The sequence below is a fragment of the Nasonia vitripennis genome, chromosome 2, assembly GCF_009193385.2.
Source record: "Nasonia vitripennis strain AsymCx chromosome 2, Nvit_psr_1.1, whole genome shotgun sequence".
Taxonomy (NCBI): Eukaryota; Metazoa; Arthropoda; class Insecta; order Hymenoptera; family Pteromalidae; genus Nasonia; species Nasonia vitripennis.
The window spans coordinates 23,820,704-23,841,222 of record NC_045758.1 but is presented as its reverse complement, the minus strand read 5'-3'; the positions used below and the strand labels follow the sequence as shown (position 1 = coordinate 23,841,222).

General features: G+C 35.8%; 1 protein-coding gene across 1 annotated transcript; it reads right to left on the bottom strand.

Annotated features, from left to right (window-relative positions):
- Positions 1-9,189: 9,189 nt before the first annotated feature.
- Positions 9,190-14,574, bottom strand: LOC103317320. Its single transcript, XM_031924350.1, has 8 exons — positions 13,917-14,574; positions 13,520-13,682; positions 12,870-13,105; positions 12,563-12,771; positions 12,285-12,483; positions 12,065-12,198; positions 11,625-11,982; positions 9,190-11,517 (listed from the first exon to the last, which is right to left on the bottom strand). Exons 1-8 carry the CDS (start codon positions 14,245-14,247, stop codon positions 11,495-11,497), a joined length of 1,653 nt encoding a protein of 550 aa, XP_031780210.1. The 5' UTR covers positions 14,248-14,574; the 3' UTR covers positions 9,190-11,494.
- Positions 14,575-20,519: the final 5,945 nt, after the last annotated feature.

Sequence of the window (20,519 nt, the reverse complement as noted above, 5' to 3'; positions counted from 1 at the left end):
GTATATAATTTTACGACCAGCCGATGATCACGGATGTCTCGACACAGCCATGTACGCGACGTGGTTTTTCGCTTCTAAAAATTAAAGCACATCATCCGCAGCGAGATACTTATATCGAGGCACGTATAATAGTGGCGTTCGAGAGAGCCCGAAAAGCCCGGCCTCGCAACCCCTTTTCGTCTAGCCGAGAAAGTAGGCGTCCGGGGGAGGAGATAAGGAGAAAGAACAGCAGTCGGAACATGAAAGGCGGCGGCTGAGAGCTTGGAGTGAGCTCACGGCTAATTATTAATCTCCGAGGCTTGACCCCTTTCGCAGACGCCCGCCGCGCCTCTTAATCCGAGAGCGAGCTCGAGATATCGCTCTCGAGCCGCGAGGGAACAAAGCGCGCGAGCGCTCGTGAGTTTCTTCTCTATACCGAGTCGAGAGTCTCGAGGATCGGGTTGTCCTTGTTCGTCTGCTTTATTCCGTAACAACGAATCCGAAATTTTATTCGCGTGTGATATACATCCACCCTTCATCGCATCGGCTTAATTCAACTATACACAATGCGCACCGTCTACCCCGGAACGAATTCTCAGGCTAAAAGATAATCCGCCCCCGGCTCGATCTTGAAGTACACGCGTGAGGGGGTGACAAAAGGAGGAGCTTCTCCCGAAAAGAGCCTGCAGAGTCTTCTCCGACGCCTCATTATTCCCGCGCGCCCGACCGCCGGCACTAAAGTGTCGTGGAATCGCGCGTTTATCAGCAGCGGCGGCAGTGCTGGAGCGACTTTATACTCACGGCGCGACGTCGCCGACACCTAATCGGCCGAATGCATCTTTCGACAAAGCCGAAAGTGAAGAGGAGCGCCGCGTAGAGAGATGAGATTGAGTGAGGAAGAGCAGACTCGGCGAGAAACACGGGAACAATGCGAAAGTGGGAGTAGGCGGCTTGTCCGACCACGTGTGTAGACACGTATGAGATATTTTATTTCCTTCCTTCTTTTTTATCTTCCCTGCGGTCGCTGCCGTTGCTGCTGCTACTTCTCGTCACGTTCCACTTTTTCTTCTACCTTTTGCTCCTCTCTCTCTCTCTCTCGCTCTCTCTCTCTCCATACTCTTCGCTGCTGCCACTTTGTCTTTTCTTTTAAGTGTCGGAGAGGCAGCAAGGGCCGCGCGCATCTGTACGAAACGCGAGATTAGCGCGAGCGCGGCTTGTAACGACAACGCGGACGACAACGCGCCGTTATCGCTTTGATGCCTTTGAAACTGTGCCAGCGCGCGGTTTCTACGAGTGGCTGTGTGTGTATGTGTTTGCGATTTTCAACGCAAACGATCGCCTGGAATTTTCAGGGCTAATGGGAGTAGTTTTGTGGCTTCGCGAACTCTTCGGTTCGGGATCTCATGGACCTTGGGTATATGTTATACGACTTTGTCATTCGGATGGCGAAAATTTGAAAAGCTTGAATTTTTAATTTGATTTCAGGAGGATAGGGCTCAACAATGAAATAATTACATTTTTTGGGATTCTGTGTATAGTTACCGCGTGCGAAGAGATGCGCGGAACCCGTAGCAGGATCGAGACAATGGTGAATGATGGCAGCGAATATTGCCGCGCTAGTTTCATCCCGAGAACGCCCGAGCGGAGATGAAATTAATTAAAAAAGCCGTTTTTTCATTCCGCCACGGACAGGAATGATACAGACATTTCCGTGTCGGTGAAATCCAGCGCACAAAGCGCTGTCGGAGATGAAAAAAGATTAAGCTCACACACAAAAAAAGCGGTGAGTATAAAAGTTCACCTCGCTAAATTAAATGAATTACAATGGATACAAGCGTACTATATCTGTACACATTATAGACGTGCGTGAATTAATGCTTCAATTTACGATTTCAGTTCGAGCTGTCGAATACGACGAGCTAACTCAGTTAGGAGCCCCAGACTTTTCGCATTGCTTATTCACCGTTCTTCGTAGACCTTTCAATATTCCATCTCATAATTTTTTCAACTCGACCTATTCGTCCGAATTAACACAATTTCCTGCGCGTATCTGCATGGATGAGAAAAAAAGACGATAAAAGAAGAGATTATACTTTAACCGTCTGCTCGAGTATTCGATATCGAAGAGTCGTGGTGTGAGGTTTTATTCTAATCGAATATATAGTGATTAGTACAAAAGAGAAACGGAGTCTGAAGTTTCGAAAAATGAATTTATCGTATCACGCTTTAATAGACTCGGCAATTATTCGCTTGTCCCCCGCGGAGGTCATTACGAAACGACGCGGGAGAGACGGTCAGCCCGCACATCCAGGTATGCAACGTTTTATTGCACAGCCGCCGCTCATCTGGACATCATCCGCTGCACGTGTAGGCCCATCAATGCGCGTCCCTCTTTCGCCCTCTTAATTACGGTTTGTCGCACGTCTATTGTATCGTCATGAAACAAAAGCCGCTGCAGCTGCGTCTCCGTATGAGCTGTGTTTCGCCGTATTCTGATAGTTACCTAGATTTTAGGAAAAGTCCAGCTAGTTTAAACTGTATACGTATAGACACGGTCGTTGTCTCGAATTAGCATTGTCCCACCGTACCTTTGCCAAATAAGGCGTCGCTAGGGCAATCCCGAGAGAGGGAGAGAGAGAGAGAGAGAGAGAGAGAGAGAGAGAGAGAGAGAGAGAGAGAGAGAGAGAGACAATAAAATCCTCGTTACACGGCTGGCAGAGCCGCTGCTGCTGCTGTAATAATTCCCGTCTCCGAGACGAAGCCAGTACAGCTGTCAAAGCAACCCGCCAATTGCCAGCCAGCTCATAAATGTATACATTACTAATCCTATTCGCGTGTCTAGCCTCGAGGCCCGTGTCTTTGTGAGCCGTCGGGTAACTTTGCGAACTGCTGCGTCGTAGTCTTTTTTCATTCGAGTTTCGAGCTCGGCGTATAATTGAGACGTCGTTATACGAGGGCTGTTCTATTGTTTCGGATGGATATTTTTGAAAAGTTCGATTTCGCTATATTGTGATCTTGAATACATTTTCATCGCGTAAACTTTTATACGCTCTGCACCCGCCAAACTTATATTATTAAACACATTCTCGGATGCTCTCGCGCTTCAAAGTTTATCGTCTGACCTACTCTCACTGATTTGGTTATATAAATCGAGTTTGCCGACTCGAGAGCGTACGTCTTATTTTAAACTTCTGTCCAAACTATTTTCGCAAACAAGCTCGCTTTTTTTCTCACTTCTCTCTCGCCGCCTCGCAGCCAATCTCAAGAGTATTCAAAACAAATCGACTCACGCTCGGATTCCTCCGCGCGCGACATTAAAAATAGTCGCGGATTGAAGCGCGATTTGCCAGACGGCTCTCAAAGCACACGCGCATCGGACACACTCGATAAGAGCGAGCAAACTATTTAAAAAGCTCCAGATAAATCCTCTCCCGACGTAGACGACGTCTTCTGAAATCGCCGTGACGTATATTCCCTACGAGAGCTGAGAAACATACATCGCGCGCATAACTCAACCGGCTAAAAATACCGCAGCACACATCTCTCTCTACCGGCGTGTGTAAATAAGCCGTTAACGTAAATATCGAATCACTCAGTCTTGTAAACAGAGCTATTTGTTTGAAAGCGCTGATGAGTATCCAGCGTATAGTGGATTTTCTCTCTCTTTCTCGGGGAGAGGCACATTCGAAGAAAACTCTCGAGGAGAGAAAAAAGGAGCACACACACGCAGCATCAGCTCTATTTCCGTCGAGCTGCACCGCGCGGAGAGGACTCGCCTCTCGAAAATAGAATCCCCGGCACTTGTTTCGCGCAGCGCACACGTGTACAGAAACCTCTGGCGAAGAAATTACGCGGACGATTACGATAATTGCCGCGATGAAAACCGCGAAGAAAGTGAACACGCTGAGACTCAAGAGAGAGCTTCCTGATGGCGATGAAAAGGAAAGGGAATTTACGTAAAAGGCTACCACAATGATTCGAGCGTTCATAGATTCGCCTTTGCGGATGTATATCGTATACGCGTCAGTTCGAGTGCGGTTACATGGCAGACAGCGGATATGATTTATGGAGGTGCGCGATTTCTCGAAAAACGGTAGTCGATAATTTTTCCAGCCGCTCGTAAATTATACGATTTAATGATTCGACGGATGCACACGTCCGCACATCGCGCGCGCGCTGCGGTGTATTATAGGTGAGGTCGTTAAAATTTTTGGATTTCGCAATGAAGCGGGAAGGAAAGTTTCAGGCCGACGAGAGTTTACGACTCAAGCTCTATAGGGGAGAAAAATCCATGGTATCTTTTTCTCTGCGCTACGCGAAATATATAAAATAATCTCATTACGCCTCAGGACTTTCCTAACATCCCATTGCAAAATAAAAGTGTAAATCAGCACACGGCTTCGATGTAATAACACGTATACAATATAACGCTCCTCACAAAGTGCTCGTAATAGCCGCTCGATCCGTAGAAAGCAGCGCGGGTCGACTTTTCTAAGAAGTTAATTTCACAGAGCTCTCGGTTCTACAAACGGTTCTCACAGAAACAATAAGTTAATACATAAAGCGCGCTCTCGGCACGAGCATTAGACGAGAGCGAATAAAACCCATGAGTCATCGGCTCGATGAAAATTGATACCTTGTTGAGATTAGAGGTTTCTTTGTGCGCCGGGATATTCGTCGTCGTCGCGACACGAAGCTTGTCATCGTGTGGCCTCGTGATTGCTCTTCCGATTCTTTCAGGCGTGGGCTCAAAGATGCTCGCTGTGAATTATAATGCGTAGAATTCTACGAACTTTATATGGTAGTAATCCCAGGCTGCGCCCTTTTTTTAAATTCATCGAGAGCATCAAAGGGAAATGTTTATCCAGACCGAGCAATTTGCCTCGCAGAGTGTATAGCCCCGGAGGAGCCGAACAGCCTCGTGCAGCGAACAGGTGGTAAATTCATGCTTTCGCTCTCCGTACGCTCGGGCATACATCTCTATTCGAGGCTGTCGTTTTGACGAAAGACCAGGGCTGCGAGCTAGCGATGAAGCTGAAGCTACCCGCCACACAGAACCCGCCGAACAATGCCGTATATGCGGTGGGGCCCCAATTTTTTTTTTTAAGTACACAGCTTAAAACCGCTTGATTATGGTTAAGATAATCAAAGATTATAGCGGAAAGTACTTTTCCGTAAAAAACAATAAAATGGGCATTAAATAAACAATTAAAGTCAACAATTGCAAAGATAGCAATTTTAAAGTACGAATCAATAAAACATATTCCTGAATTATTACTGGCTAACGAGGTTTGCGAGGATTGTTCCTTATACTCTCTTAATGTGACCCAGTGAAAATTTCACTGATCTCATCAGTGAAGCAACTTTTCACTGTTAAAACAGTTATTATTTCACTGCTTGAAATTGTTCGGTTATTTCAACTATCAAAACAGTGAATATTCACTTTCAAAAAACAGTGAAATTCATTCACTGTTCAAAACAGTGAATTGATCTTCCCGCCGAATCGTATCGATTAGCAAAATGACCTCCTGCGGTGCAGTAGCGCGGAACGTCAGTTTGGCGGGATCGTGCGACAAGTTGACACATGCGGATGCCCTCGCGGATGCCGGACACGTGCGGATGCCGTATATTAGACGAACTCGTTGCTCGTTTCTATTGCTGCTCTTGCTACTTATAATATATTGGTAAGTTTATCGATTTAGTAATTTATGAGGACGAATAAGTGATAATATAGTCGTCTAATGCCATGCTGAATACGTGCAGGTACGCAAACAATACTTCGTATAAGCATACGAAAAATCAAATTAATGTATGTACATACATACAAGAAGGTTATCTCGAGGCTTGAGGGTTATATGCAATATACATAACGTAGAGAGAAGCAGCTTTTCAACTTATTTGTTGTGTGCACTCGTTAAACAAAGGTGAGTTCAGTTTATATCCTCTTGTTTATTATTTTATACTTTTTTTTATATTTTCAAGCACTTAAACTTTCAAAGCGTATTTGCTATTTTCTTAAAAAAAAAAAGAATTTTCAAATTATTAAAGTGCAATAAAATTTGTTTAAAAGTATCATAAATATGTAAGGTTTTGTGATAAGCTGTAACGACAAACTTTTAAGTTACTTAACCTAACCTATGTATACTATATTTGATTTATTTCATTTTGTTACAGTTTTTCATTCCTCTAAAACCATAAACGATGGATCAGATGAAAGATCCTGCAGATTTGAGGAGTTATTTGGAAAATATTATTAATGATAAATCAGCTGTCGAACTACTAGAAGGTAAGACATTCTTATATGTATTATGAGGATTTTGTCGTAATCGAATAATTACAGGATTCGCACTGAGAGAAGATTGTAGATATATGTCCATACATATATATGTCCACGATCAAAATTATTCAAGATGGTGAGTTGTGTTATTTATTTTCTCTTATAATATATAGTTATACAAGTTTTTTATTAAAAGAATTATTTCGGCTTGCAGATAATCTTAAGGCTTTACTGATCTTAATCGACTTGCTTCCTACATCGAACGCATGCATAAGAGGTGGCAAAGGTGGGAAAGTCAAATCATCAAAAAACTTGCTTAAGGAACCAGTAAAAATTACTCCTCAAAAATGCATGTTAGAATTCGTTTCTGTGAATAAAATTTTGTTTCCAAATAGTTTCTATTTATACTGTAGTAACAATTTTTTTTCGTATTTTAGAGTATTGAAAGCATACAGAATTTTTCAGAAGAAAAAAGACTGCGCAGGGAACGCCTGTTCAACCGTACATAGTCGCTATTGATGGGCGTACTACACAGTTTCAAGTCCAAGGCGATGGCTGTATTATTGCCCAAAACCCTCAAATGAAATAATCATTACATTTGACCTTCTGTTAAAAAGGAATTATGTTTTTAACTTAACGTATCCTATTCTACTACAGAATTTTTATCTCTTTATGCAAGTAAATGTTTATGGCATACAGGACAAGTGCCCTGAAAGTGTATCGTCGTTGTATACTGCCTTAAATTCTGTAGAAGAAGCGGATGATGAAGAAATCTCCGAAAATAATACAGATGAAGAATAAAATTGTTTAATATGTGTGAAAATTTCATTTTTCATTTTTATTTTTACAGTTCTATTTTTATTTTTACATTTCTATTTTTACAGTTAATATTCACTGTAAAAATATCGAATATTACACTGTAAAAACAGTGAATATACACTGTAAAAAATAGTGAATATTCACTGTTTTTACAGTGTATATTCACTGTTTTTAAAGTTAATAGTCACTGATTGGCACAGTTAGTTTTTTCACTGTCTTGGAAAGTGAATATTCACTGTTTATTAGTTACCGACTTATGACTTTAGCGAATAGTGACTATTCACTGAAAAACAGTGAATTTTCACTGGGTCACATTAAGAGAGTACGTGTGAGAAGTCAGCCACAGCGTTGAGGTCATGGCAACAAGTTATAAATAAACAAAATCACCTCCTTACTTGCAAAATATATCCCTATATATAGGTTTCACACGTCCAGCCGTAGTTTTATTAATTGGAATTTTTTTAAATAATGCATTGGCAAATCAGTAGAAGGTGAGAAAATGCGTAAATTGAATTTTAGATTGATTAATGTAAACAAAACTACAACACGTGTTTTAATTTATAATAAAATTGTTTTTTTCATTATTGTTGTCACAACTGAGAAAGGGGGGGGGTAGCAAAGATTAAATTGGGACACTGTGCTACAGACAATTCATAAGCTCAGTCACAAAATATTGTTTTTATATATGTAATATGGCGGCTTATCTGTTACAATGCCGCTACCCTAAACGGGTCTTGGGCATTGTCATCCAGATCGGACGGGTGGGTGCCTATCACCACTACACAGCGCGTCCTTAGGTTGCGGATAGAGGAACAGCCCCTGAGAAAGAGGTTAGCTGCGAATAAATTGAATAAGCAGCCGCGGACAGCCGATAGGAACAGGCGTGGGTGTGATGTGCCCACACTGTCGAACGCATTCATCTAGAAACACTATGCAAGCACCACAACAACAAAAACACTTCACATTATCTCTTATCTCTCAATCTATCTCTTTCATCACACATTACAAAATGGGCAAAAATCCTGCTGCCGAGGAGGATGCGGGAGCGATGACAACTGCCCCGAAAGGGGATGTGTAGAATGATTCGTCACCTGCACTGAGCGACTTTCCGCGCGTCTCATACACTTGTGTAGGAGCGCCCGAAGCGCCATGGGTCCAGCGCATGCGGTGTCCCGAAACGGAACTTCCCCTACTCGTATAACGCGAGCACTGCATGCTCTGAGTGATCGGAGTATGGGGTACTCCGATTGTCGGAGCAAACTTGGAAGATAGTGCGGAAGCGCGCGTACATCACTACAGCGCGTACTTTTTAGGATGATAGTGATCATTAGCATTACATGTTTTATTGTATTACTATAATTATATAGTTTATTTTTTTACTTACTTTTTTAAACAATGTTCGAATGTTGTAACAAAGTAGTCGAAGAAATAAAGCAATGGACTATCGATTTTTTGAGTAGTAAGACGGATCTCAATGCGGTCTTTTGCATTCGATTCGTGAGAGCGTCTACAAATTTTGTGCCCTAGTGTGATTAATTACTATTTTGAAAATGCATTATTGCAACAGTATGCAGAACAATATGCATTTTAATAATGCATTTGTAAGAGACACTAAATACAAAATTGACAACTCGGTAAATATTGATGGAAATGAGTCCAGTTTTGCTTCTCGGGGGTTTTTGGGGTAGCTGAACACGAATATCGCGACGGAAACGGTCTCCGAGGTACCTGGTGCCCAGGGTGGACGGTATATGAACGTCGTCTCCTAGAGTTTTACGGAAAATTGTAACACAGTAAGTCGAAACTCGTTACTCGGGGGTTTTGGAGGTCGCTGAACACAAATATAGCCACGGCAACGGCCTTTGAGGTACCTGACGCCCAGGGTAGAGAATATGAACGTCGTCTACGAGAGTTTTACGGGAAATCGTAACACAGTGAGTCGAAACTCGTTACTCGGGGGTTTTTGGGGTCGCTGAACACAAATATCGCGACGGCAACGGTATCCGAGGTACCTGGTGCCCAGGGTGGACGGTATATGAACGTCGTCTACTAGAGATTTACGGGAATTATTAACATAATTAGTCAAAACTCGATAAAATCACGATATAAATAAATACTGTATAAAAATATTTATTTTGCTTATAAAAGTTGAATATACAAAATATTATAATTATAATACATAACGTGGTATAATCCAATAATGTTCTCCTTTTTTTAAGGCAGCGACAGTTGGCATACTCGGTATGTTACTATATTAAAGCGTTACAATTTTTTCGGTACTAGCAATGACGTAGACCATAAAGTGGTCATCGAAGTAAACCTCTTCGTAAATAAGAACAGTGAATTGTACCAGTGATTCAATTTGATCTCTACTTTGATCAGTCAATGAAAGTTTTTCAATTTTAATTATTTTTCCAAATTGAATATCTGGTTCATATACACTAATGACTATAAAACATCCAACTCTGTACTCACTTCCATTTACAGTGACCTGGTTATAAGTACCGTTATTTGCAATATTATCTGAGTCAAATGAGATATCTGATTTATTTTTAAAGGTATCAAATGTTTTAGTCATCTGTAACGCTTGTTTGATTGCAATACTTTTTAGGAGATTTACATTACAATTGGAAGCAACAGCATTTGCTTTAACGTCTCGATGACGCGATTCATAGCGCATCGTCCAATAGTGTACGCATGGTCCAAAAAAATCCATTATTGTAGGGTAATGTATTAAGAAGTGAAATTTGGGTTTTAATGCCTTATAGAAATTTAAGTATGTAGAATTCAAATCTTCAATTAGTTGCCTTAACGTAGTTATATGTGTATTCGCAATTCTCGGAGACATGAGAATATCAACAATTTTTCTCAAACAAATATACATCTTCCAATGTTGGTCATCACGAGGAATTTTATCACCTATTACTACCCCTAAGTATCGCGTTAAAAATAACATTTCAGAAGCAGAATATTTCAAATTTAATTTTTCTTTATATCTATTCAACGTGATTGGAGGAGGCTTATTCGTATCATCCGAGTGCAACACGAATTCATGAATTCTTAAGTTCAGATACTGAAGAGTAAACAATTTCGACTTATAGATATATTCGTATAAAATAACACGTATCACATATATACAAACACCTTCAAGTACATCGTGTATTAAATCAACGCTTTTGTTAACTGTAATATGAAAATTATGTAGCTTATTGAATGCACAATTTTCTTTCAAGCCTGTTTCATTTGTCTTAGCTTTCATTAAATCTAAATGATAATTTTCTCGTGTCCTCATGAGGCTCTTGCTTTCAGAACATAATTGTGAGCATTCAAATGAATCTGCTTTGCATATTCGACAGTAAACATTAGCTTTAAATGATTCCACCATGCCGCATATTGCATTTAGTCCTAAATTGTCTCCGATAATAACAACGGTATGAAATTTGAAAACAGTAGGAATATTATCAACTACTACAGTAATACCCGTTTGACTCAAAAAGTTTAATTCGTTTATAAGCTTTCGAAAAATAAGCTCATTCGTACATTGCTTCATATCTTCACAATGCACAATCATTGAAAAAATAATACTTTCTAATAGTGAAGCAATGTTTGCAGGCAAACAATCTATCGAAACGTATGCTACTCCGAATTTATTTTTACCACTGTGACTACCCAGAGCATTTCCAACTTCAATGTCATCATAATATAGAAAAAGCGGTAATACGTATTCATTTTTGATATTATTTACAACATGTTTTTTCCAGAATTTACTTTGCATAACATTTGAAATTATATCACTCGTTAGAGACAATTTTTTTACATTATCTATAATTTTTCGAGCTAATTTTGGAATCTCTAAAAAATGTTGTAAAGAGTGAATTAAAGACAAGTAATAAGCAAAAACTGGCGACTGTACGAAAACAGTTTTGTTTCCTTGAATTACTTCAGTAAAAACTTTACGAATTTCAAATTTTTCTGGTTCTTGAAATCCTTTTTTTTTTAAGAATTGTAAACGTTTTTTTTTCTGTCGAAAAATTATGAAAAATATTACAATGTAATGAAAAACATTCGCGAATTTTTTCTTTCATTTCCTGTTTGCTATGGGCCTTATCAATTATTTTCAGAACAGAATCTTCTAGAGACTTACAGAATTTTTCAGTAATAAATTCGGTTATAAAATGAAAAATTATTTCAACTATCTTCCTCGGAAAAGATGGTTCTCCATATAGTAAGATGACAAATGATAAAATAGCATTGAAAAGACTCACGTAATCCATTTTGGTAATAAATTATTATTACATAAGCATTTACGATTGTCAAAACTTGCGATTATTAAATCTAAAGCAACGTCAGTAATTACAAGTTATCCAAGTAGTTACAATCTATTAATACTGATACATAGAAATAATATTACAAGCAGGCCTAAGAAGTAGTAGCACTTTCTTCTGAAACACAAAATTGATATACAAAATAATAATAAAGAAGACATGATTTTATAAAATAAATTACTTTGATTAATAAAAAGTAATAAATAAAGATTAATAAAAAATACCTGCAGTAGTGAATGAAGGATCAATTTTATTAATAAAAGCCGATACAGTTTTAGCCGTCTTTGCAGGTGGGAATGCGCAAGATATATTCGGACGGATGTAATATATGTGCTCTAATAAATATAGCCAGACAGTACTACAATTCACTGCCCAGGAATGTAAGGCTATAGATATTTGAAGACAAGCTTCTACTGCTTTTAAAGGATCCTTAATTTCGTAACGTATAGTATCAAAAACGACGAATGCTTTGGTAATATTATCTAATCTTCCACAAAAGATAACGTAGGGAGCAACAGCCAATCCAAGGTCATTCAACTTTCGTTTCAATTTCGAAATATAGGTTTCAACCAGAGATTCATTCTAAAATTACCAAAAATATCATTTAGTATAATTATGATTATTAAATTTACTTCAATAAAATTAAGTTGTCATTCATTGTTACCTCAACTACTTTTATGAAATTTTCTACACATTCATCACGTGAAAAGGTGTAGGTACCTCTCTCTTTTGTGGTAACAGAGTTTGCTTTTGTGAGAAAGTAGACTGCATACAACAATGCTAATATAGGTTTAGGAACTGCAATAAAATAATTTTATTCAAAATTAAATTTTTTCATTATGCAAAATTTTACAGGCAATAATAAACAGAATAAAAAAATGTACTTTGAGCAATATATTCCTTGTGTGTTCTTCTGAAATCTTTAATACAACTTATTTGCGAAACATCCCCGAATTTGCAAAGTAAAGGAGTTAAAATAGTCCAGCGTGTATCAAAAATACTTCGAAAATTGTCTGCTATAGTTTTCGAAGTAGCATTTGTCTCGAGTAAACCCTGTATGATCGAATAACTATCTGTTTGAAGCTTCAATATAAATATAATGTATTAAAATATATTTGTAAAAAATCGTCAATTATTTTATAATTTAAAAAATGATGAATACCAATTCGAGTCCAAACGACGAATTCAAGCACACAAATGTATTCAAATAACTGTCGTACCGTATGGTAACTTTTTTGTTCTTCTTTACTACGAGTATTTGCTGCCTCTTTTCAAAAGACTTGACCCACGTATCGGTAATAGTCAAAATGGAATATTCAGAACGATTTGAATTTGTCAACGGCGATAAATCTAATTCGGAGTTCTCATTTACTATTACAGATAGCAAAAAATAAATGATAATTAGTACAATAAAATGCATAAAAGTAAAGACACATGTAATAAACGTTAAGATTATTAAATAATTTTACCTTCGGCAGTAACTATACTGCTTGAAGTATTTGCAGATGCGCTTTGAACTTCAATAATTCCAGCTAATACTAAATTTTTGCGATAAACTTTATAAGAATTTATTAAACAACCAGAAGCTGACATGTGTTGACCATGAGCATTAGCATGTGACTTGCAGTACCAATACGTAGCTGTAGTAGTAGGAAATAATTGTACTATCTGATTTGTTACTTCTTCAAACCTTGAGTTACTTATTCTGTAAAAGAATGTTTTTATAAATTATAATATATTTTATCACTGCTCAGCTTATTATAGCAGCTGTAAATATTAACTGTAGAAAAACATGTGTATAGTAACATAAAATAATTGTCAATGAAAATAGCAAAGCGAGAATAAATAATCAGAAGCGAAAAATAATGTGTTTGCGATAGCGAAGAAAAGCAGCAATCGATATATTGTAAATGTTATATATAAGATACTTCACAAAAGGTGAACGTTAATAATTATAATCGCATAAACGTTTTTGTATTGTTTAAACATTTGCATAGCGAACAAAGTAACAGTAACGCCGATTGTGAGTCATCTTTAGAATAAATGAAAATATTAAGTTTCGTAATACAGTGGACATAGCTACACATAAAAAACGATAAGGTTGACTTATAAAACTCACTTGTATGTAACTGGATTTTCAACTATTAATTTTTGAATGACATATACTTTCAATCTGCTTTGTAACAGAATCTTTGAATGTTTATACATTCCTAAAATGATGCGACCCTCAATTGTATCTTTCAATGAAAAATACCAACTATTTTCAACGAACTTAAAGTCATCTGCAAAACTCGAAAGACAGAATAAATGACTTCAGAAAGAATATTTTTTTTTTAAAAAGTTGATTTAGAAAGTCAGTTAACGAGTTGGATCTTTTAAAAAATAATATGCTCGAATAAAAATCTGCATTGAAAATCTCTATATTTGACCAATTTTTAATCATTCAAAGTAACAAAACAAAATCTTTTGAAGATAATATGTATATTAAGGAAAATAATGTTACATTAAATAAACACCTGCAACATTTTTGTGCGTAGAACTTTCCGTTTCTTTCGATGTTGAAATTTCGTCGGTAGAGATTTCATTTTCAACTTCCGCAATTGAAGTACTATTCTGAGTAGAACTTTCAATTTCTTCTGACATTGAAATGTCATCAGTGTTAATTGGAGCTTGAACATCAATAATTGGTATATTCGCATCTGATGGAACAGATTCATCTACCACTATTTCAGTGAATGACATATTTAAGTCAACGTTAGAATTACTGTTTAAAATGGCCTTTTGGCTTTCATGATAATTTACTCTTTCATTGTGGAAAAGTGGTAGAAATAATGAAACATCATTCATGTTGTTTTTTAGGATGCTCACAATCGATTCTAGCGAAAGATTATAAAAGTCTTCGTTTTGTACATGTGCTACAAAAAATAAAAAGACAAAATAATAACATTCTTTATGCCCGACTTTACTATAATAGCTACTGTTTGACCTAAGAAATGGGACTAAAATAGCTTTTTATTCCCTCAAATATTTTCTCAGACTTTTTTCCCGCGTTTGCGGGAAAAAATCATTAATTCCCTCAAAAAGGGGAAAAAAGTCATAATTTCCTACAAAACAGGGCAAAAAGTTCTTATTTCCCACAAAACAGGGAAAAAAGTTTTTATTTTCCTCAAAACAGGGAAAGAAATTTTCTAAATATTGTAGAATGTAATAAATTTTAAAAAATATAACAAATATTAAAAATTTATACAATTGAAAAAAATTTATAAATTTAAAAAAGTTTATTTAAAAAAATGTTATTATTTCGTATTTTTGTATATACAATGAGCAAGTGGATCACACTTTTCAAGTCAACAAAGTGGCTACACAGTTAAGTCGGGAATAAAGTACTATATGCAACACGGGACTAAAGTCAAGAATAATCTACGACTTTAGTCCTTTGTTGCATAATGTACTATTTATAATATACTAAGAACGTTTTTTAATCAGTGAAAAAAGATGCTGCTATAAAAAACTTAATATTGATCTCAAAACTTTTCCAACACTAAGATATCGTTCGTCATAATTTTGCTACAGTAGAATGTCTCATTTTCAATTTTAAAAGTTACTCATAAGACCAGCTTAAACCCTGGTAGAAAATCACCAGCCAAATAAATCAGATTGATTTTATTAATTAATACTTTAATTTGTTAGATTGAATACTGTCTCACTCCACTGTCTGTACAAAGTTTATATGATACGCATGCACTGCACTTCATTTCACTTTACCGTACCAAGTCATCAACATTTATTTCATCATGTCATGTTATTTGGTTAAACAAATTAATAGATATATTTATATTAGCATGATAATAGTGCAAAATGTCTTGCTTAACAAAACTAAACTTAAAATAAACCCATTCGAACATTCATTGTGGCTTGTCGAGTACATTAGATGAAAATTTCAGATTTTGCTTGGCATCGGTGATTAGGTCAAAATCGAAAATCAGTCAATTGCAGTGATAACATAATAAAGGCTATTTGAACTTATTCATCAGCTTTTGGCATTTCCAAAAAGAGTACATACTAATAACTTTTGATTTATAGTTCAGAAGGTATTAGAACATTCGTATCTTCTACAATTGAAAACCACGCCCAAATGCTTAAAATTTTTTTGAATTTTTTGAATTGCTTCTTTACTACTTATCATTATATCCTTATTATTTTCAATAACACATTTTCACGTTTTGCTATTAAAGAAAAAAGTACGAATTCTAATGCACCTTTTTATTCTCAAAACATTTATAGATTTACAATTGACATCCTTATTCTTGTATAATATTTTAAGATATTTTTCATAACAAAAGCACGATTTGATAATTAATAGTATATATAGGAAAAAAAATATGTTAATCTAAAATACTCTTTACCAAGAACAACATTCTTCAAAGATATTATTACAGAGTTATAAATAGTAATATTGTTGCCCCCTTCATTAACTACAAATCTAGCATACATGCATATGCATAGTACAATAATATAATTATAGCAGTAAAGATGGTAAAAATTAAGACCATACAAATTGACAAAATATGCAGCGCAATAGTGCTGATTCACAAGATATATGTCGATAACGTTAATAAATTTTTGGCCATTCTTGACAAGGAAACTTATCGTAGAGACATTTGGTTTCATTATGCAAAGCTATTTTACCGCAACACTGGACCTCTGCAACTATCAAAAGCTATCAAAAGCGATGTCACAAGATATACAATTCTCATAAAACTAAAATTAAGGTTACATTGGCCAATAATTTCACAGTCAAAAAAGACAATATTAGTTTGGAACGAAATTCTATTGCAGACAGTGATGATCATCACAAGGAAACGAATGCATCTCCTGATTTACATCTTACAGATCACAATTCTGACAATTCTTTAGATGATTTTGATGACAGAATGAATGATTTTCAAGAAATTGAAAATGAATCATTTAACGATAGTTTTAATAAAGAAATTGAGAACCATTCCATAATCAATCTACAGGAAAATGATGTTATAACAGACAACAGTAAATGTGCCGATGAAACTTTTACAAAAAAGGCGAATAATATCCTTGTTAATTCCGAAATAGACGGTTGTAAAACTGATTGTAATCAGTAGGAGATGCAAACAAGAATTGCAAAAATTAAAAATAATTCTAAAATAAGCTTTAGTAACACTTAAAATTTGAAACAGGACTTGTCTTTTATTTTACCAGCTGAATTTTGGAAAACTTATATTCCTGAAAATGGCAAGTGTAGGTTGAAAAAAGGATGGACAGAACCATTTAATGATGTATTTGAAAAACATTATAGATTTTGTGTGTTATCTTTTGAAGTTCAAAGGTATTCTTCAATAAAGACGAAGAACAATGTATTCTTTTATGCAATCGCAAGGTGCAAGCATTCTGATTGTACTGCATTTAAATTTGTAGTAACTGAGAAAATTTCAGAAAACTCTGATATTACAGTGCTAACCTTCCTAGAAAAAAAATATCAATCATGGACACGACGAAAAACATCGCAGATTTTTTAAAGGGGAAAAGCGAGCTCAACTTGCAGTGGAGTTGTCAAAAGATTCTGCAGCGGTAGTAAAGTGAACTAGCAAAAGGGAACTTGAATAGTGTTCCAAGTTCTATGATTTTACAAAAGATTATGAGCGATGATAGAGCGAAAAATGATCTGGATTCAGATTACTACCATTTTATGGAAAAACTGCAAAAAATGTATAGAGAACAGTATGGTGATAAAATAAAAGGATATATTCAATTTAATTTATATGATCCACTTATGATATTTTTATTTACAGAAAATCAAATGAAATATCTGAGTTCCTTAAAATCGCAGCCAAAATATTATGACCGTAAAATGACAATTTATTACTATGGCCTATTTTTGTGGCTGGTGAAAAAGATATCAGTCCGCTTGAAGTTGCAGAGGCTTTAACGTCATCTCATACCGAAACAAGTATTTTATTCTTTTTAAAAACTTTTTTAGATAACTTTAGAATAATTTCTGGCAAAATGATTGATAAAATAAAGACAGATTTCACCTTAGTCTTGTTACAACCTTCATGTTTAACATTCAATAACATTAACCTCTACACATATATGAATAATATTTTTGATGAAGTAGAAGAGGGTATAGAGAATGACAACGATTTGACAATACTTCATGTTTGTTCATCGCATGTGATAAAAACCATTCGAAAAAAGATCAAATCTTGTATTCCGGATAAGAAAAGTCAAAAAGTGGAGAGATACGTCTGCTCCATTTTAATGTCCGAAATCATTCAAAGTGGTTTCGATACAGCAAAAATTCACTTTGAACATTTAATTCGGATATATGGATCTCCAAATGAAGATGAAAATCTGCATAATTTAATTGGATATGGCGATAATGACTCTACGCAGTTGAAGATAAAAGAATATGAAGATCTTTTAGATGGAGACGAAGATGATGAATCTGATAAGAAAGTAGTCAATGCGAATGTAGAATTCACAAAAGGTAAAATGAAATCTTCGCTCTATTATCAAAAATTTTATCACTTGAAAGATGTAACACTGAATAGCATGAAAACAACTGCAGAGAAAAATAAATTTTACAGTGAAAACCTAATAAGTTATGTTGTGAATTATCTAATGGTCTATTTTTCTGTATGGTCTGCTGCAGCAATAGCGCCCCGATTTAGATTATTAAGAGATAGCAATGCCACTGCGGAAAATGCTTTTAAAATGTTAAAATATCAGGTTCTTGGTTTACAGGAAAGTATTCTTATTCCGTGATTTATTCAGAAAAATGAAAAAATTATTAGAGCTAAAATAAAAGAAAGAAAATACCCATTGCAAACGACCAGGCAAAAAATGGATAAACTGAAATGCCAAAACAAAGCCAAAATTCCTGATGTAGAAGAAGAAACTATAACTACTTTATCTGATGATCAAGAAAAAGGGCAAAAATCTGAAGAAGAGAAAAGAGGTACTAAGTTAAAGAGAGGTCCAAATCGATATTTTAAGAAAGATAAACATGTAGATAACCGTGATGAAGACGATGTGGACAGGACCTACAAAGACATGAAAGAAACCGTGAAAAGAATTAAATTAGCTGACGAAAAACTCTCTAAAAAAGATTTAAAAAATGAAATGCAAGTTAACAACGTTTATAGTAATGATGTCGACAGTACCTCCGCCAAAGGCAAACAACTAACCGTAAAAGAAATAAAAAGCTCTCTAACAAAAATGAAGGGAATGAAATGCTAAATCTAATGATAAAAAGTTTAAATGATATAAAATCTGCAAAAAATGATCTCCGTAAAACCATTAAAGAGAATGAGAAAAATTTCTTTAGCGAGCTCAAGGATACTTCTGTACTTTTTGATAAAAATATAACTTACCCTGAAAATTTTCCATTTTTATACAATCATATCAATGGATTTATTGTTAACGAAGACAGTTTTAAAACATTACAGCCATATGAAAATGCGGACCAGTATCTTGATGACGGCATAATAAATGGCTTCTTCAGTCTACTTCCTGAAGTAGCAACTCGATTGGTATGTTTTGACACCCTTTTTTATGATTCAATTTTAAGAAATGACACAATTAGTGACGGTTTCAGAAAATGGGCAAAAATCCAACAAATTAGTCATAAAAACATTTGGCTAATACCAATAAAATATATAACGGTACGTCATTGGAGATTATTAGTAGTAGTTCAAAATTTAAAAACAATGATCTTTTTTGATTCAATGCATAAGGTTATAAATGCTATGTGCAATTTCCTGCAGTTAAATTCTGAGGAAGAAATATCTTGGGATGAATGGACCATTTACGCTCCGACTGACATTCCATTTCAGAGGAGTGAAAACGGAGTTATTAGTGGAAATTGTGGGGTTCACGTTTGTTGTTGGGCTCTCACCATTGCCAAAATAATAAATATCGCGAAAAATTGACAAATCGAAGTCGTAAACCTCCTTTTTCCGATGTGCATGAAGCCGAAAAACAACTTGACATAACATCAGCACCTACTGAGCACCTAAACATAAAAGAAGAAACCCCAATCAATTTCAGCAGAACATTGGAATTTTGCGGAGTCCTTCACTTCTTAACTCCTGAAACCCGCAAATCAAACTTAAGAAGTACAACAGTGTAAAAAAAGTTATCCATAAAATGAATAATCAGTTTTATAGGTATATTAATATTAATGTACCGATAAACTATTAAAAAAAATGTTTTACCTCATATTGCCTGTTTAGGACACTTTTTTACTATAATGTATAACAACATAAACAATCAGTATAAAAAATATAAATATTCATTTCAGATAATGAAAGGTATGCATACTCTTTTCTAAAAAAAATTATACAGTTATTATTTCCTTTATGCCCACTTTAGAATTCTTAACTTTCCAATAGAAAAAAAAATGGGATGAAAGTTTGCCACGTTTCCGCCGTAATCCTGACTTCGAATAAGAGCAAACTAATATCAAAAACAATAGGGTGTACTATTCAAAAACTAATACCGATAAATTTCAATTTTTAATAATAATTTATAGAGGGCGAACGCCGTTCATTCCAATATAAGAGCGCCTTTTCGTAATAATCAGAGCGTTATTGTTTCCTTAAAAACGATGTGACGTAGCGAAACACGAATATTCGTGCTTCTTTGCAACTAAGAGGCGACCTTGTTTATTAATAACATTAGTGCCACAATTTTTGCACGGTAGATGTCTTTCTACACGCAAGAACAAGGCATCCAGCAAGTTTCGTTCGCCAAACATTATTTTGACAAAAGTATTATGAATGTGACGTAGCGAAAGCCGAATTTCAGGCTTTTTCGCAAATAATCGGCGACTTTGTTTGTTAATAACATTAGTGCCACAAGTTTTGCACGGTAGATGTCTTTCTACACGTAAGAACAAGGCCTCCAGCAAGTTTCGCTCGCCAAACATTATTTTAAAAAAAGTTTCATAGAATTTACGCCGCGAACCCTATATATAGGGATATATTTTGCATTTAAGGAGGTGATTTTGTTTATTTATAACTTGTTGCCATGACCTCAACGCTGTGGCTGACTTTTCACACGTATGAGGAACAATCCTCGCA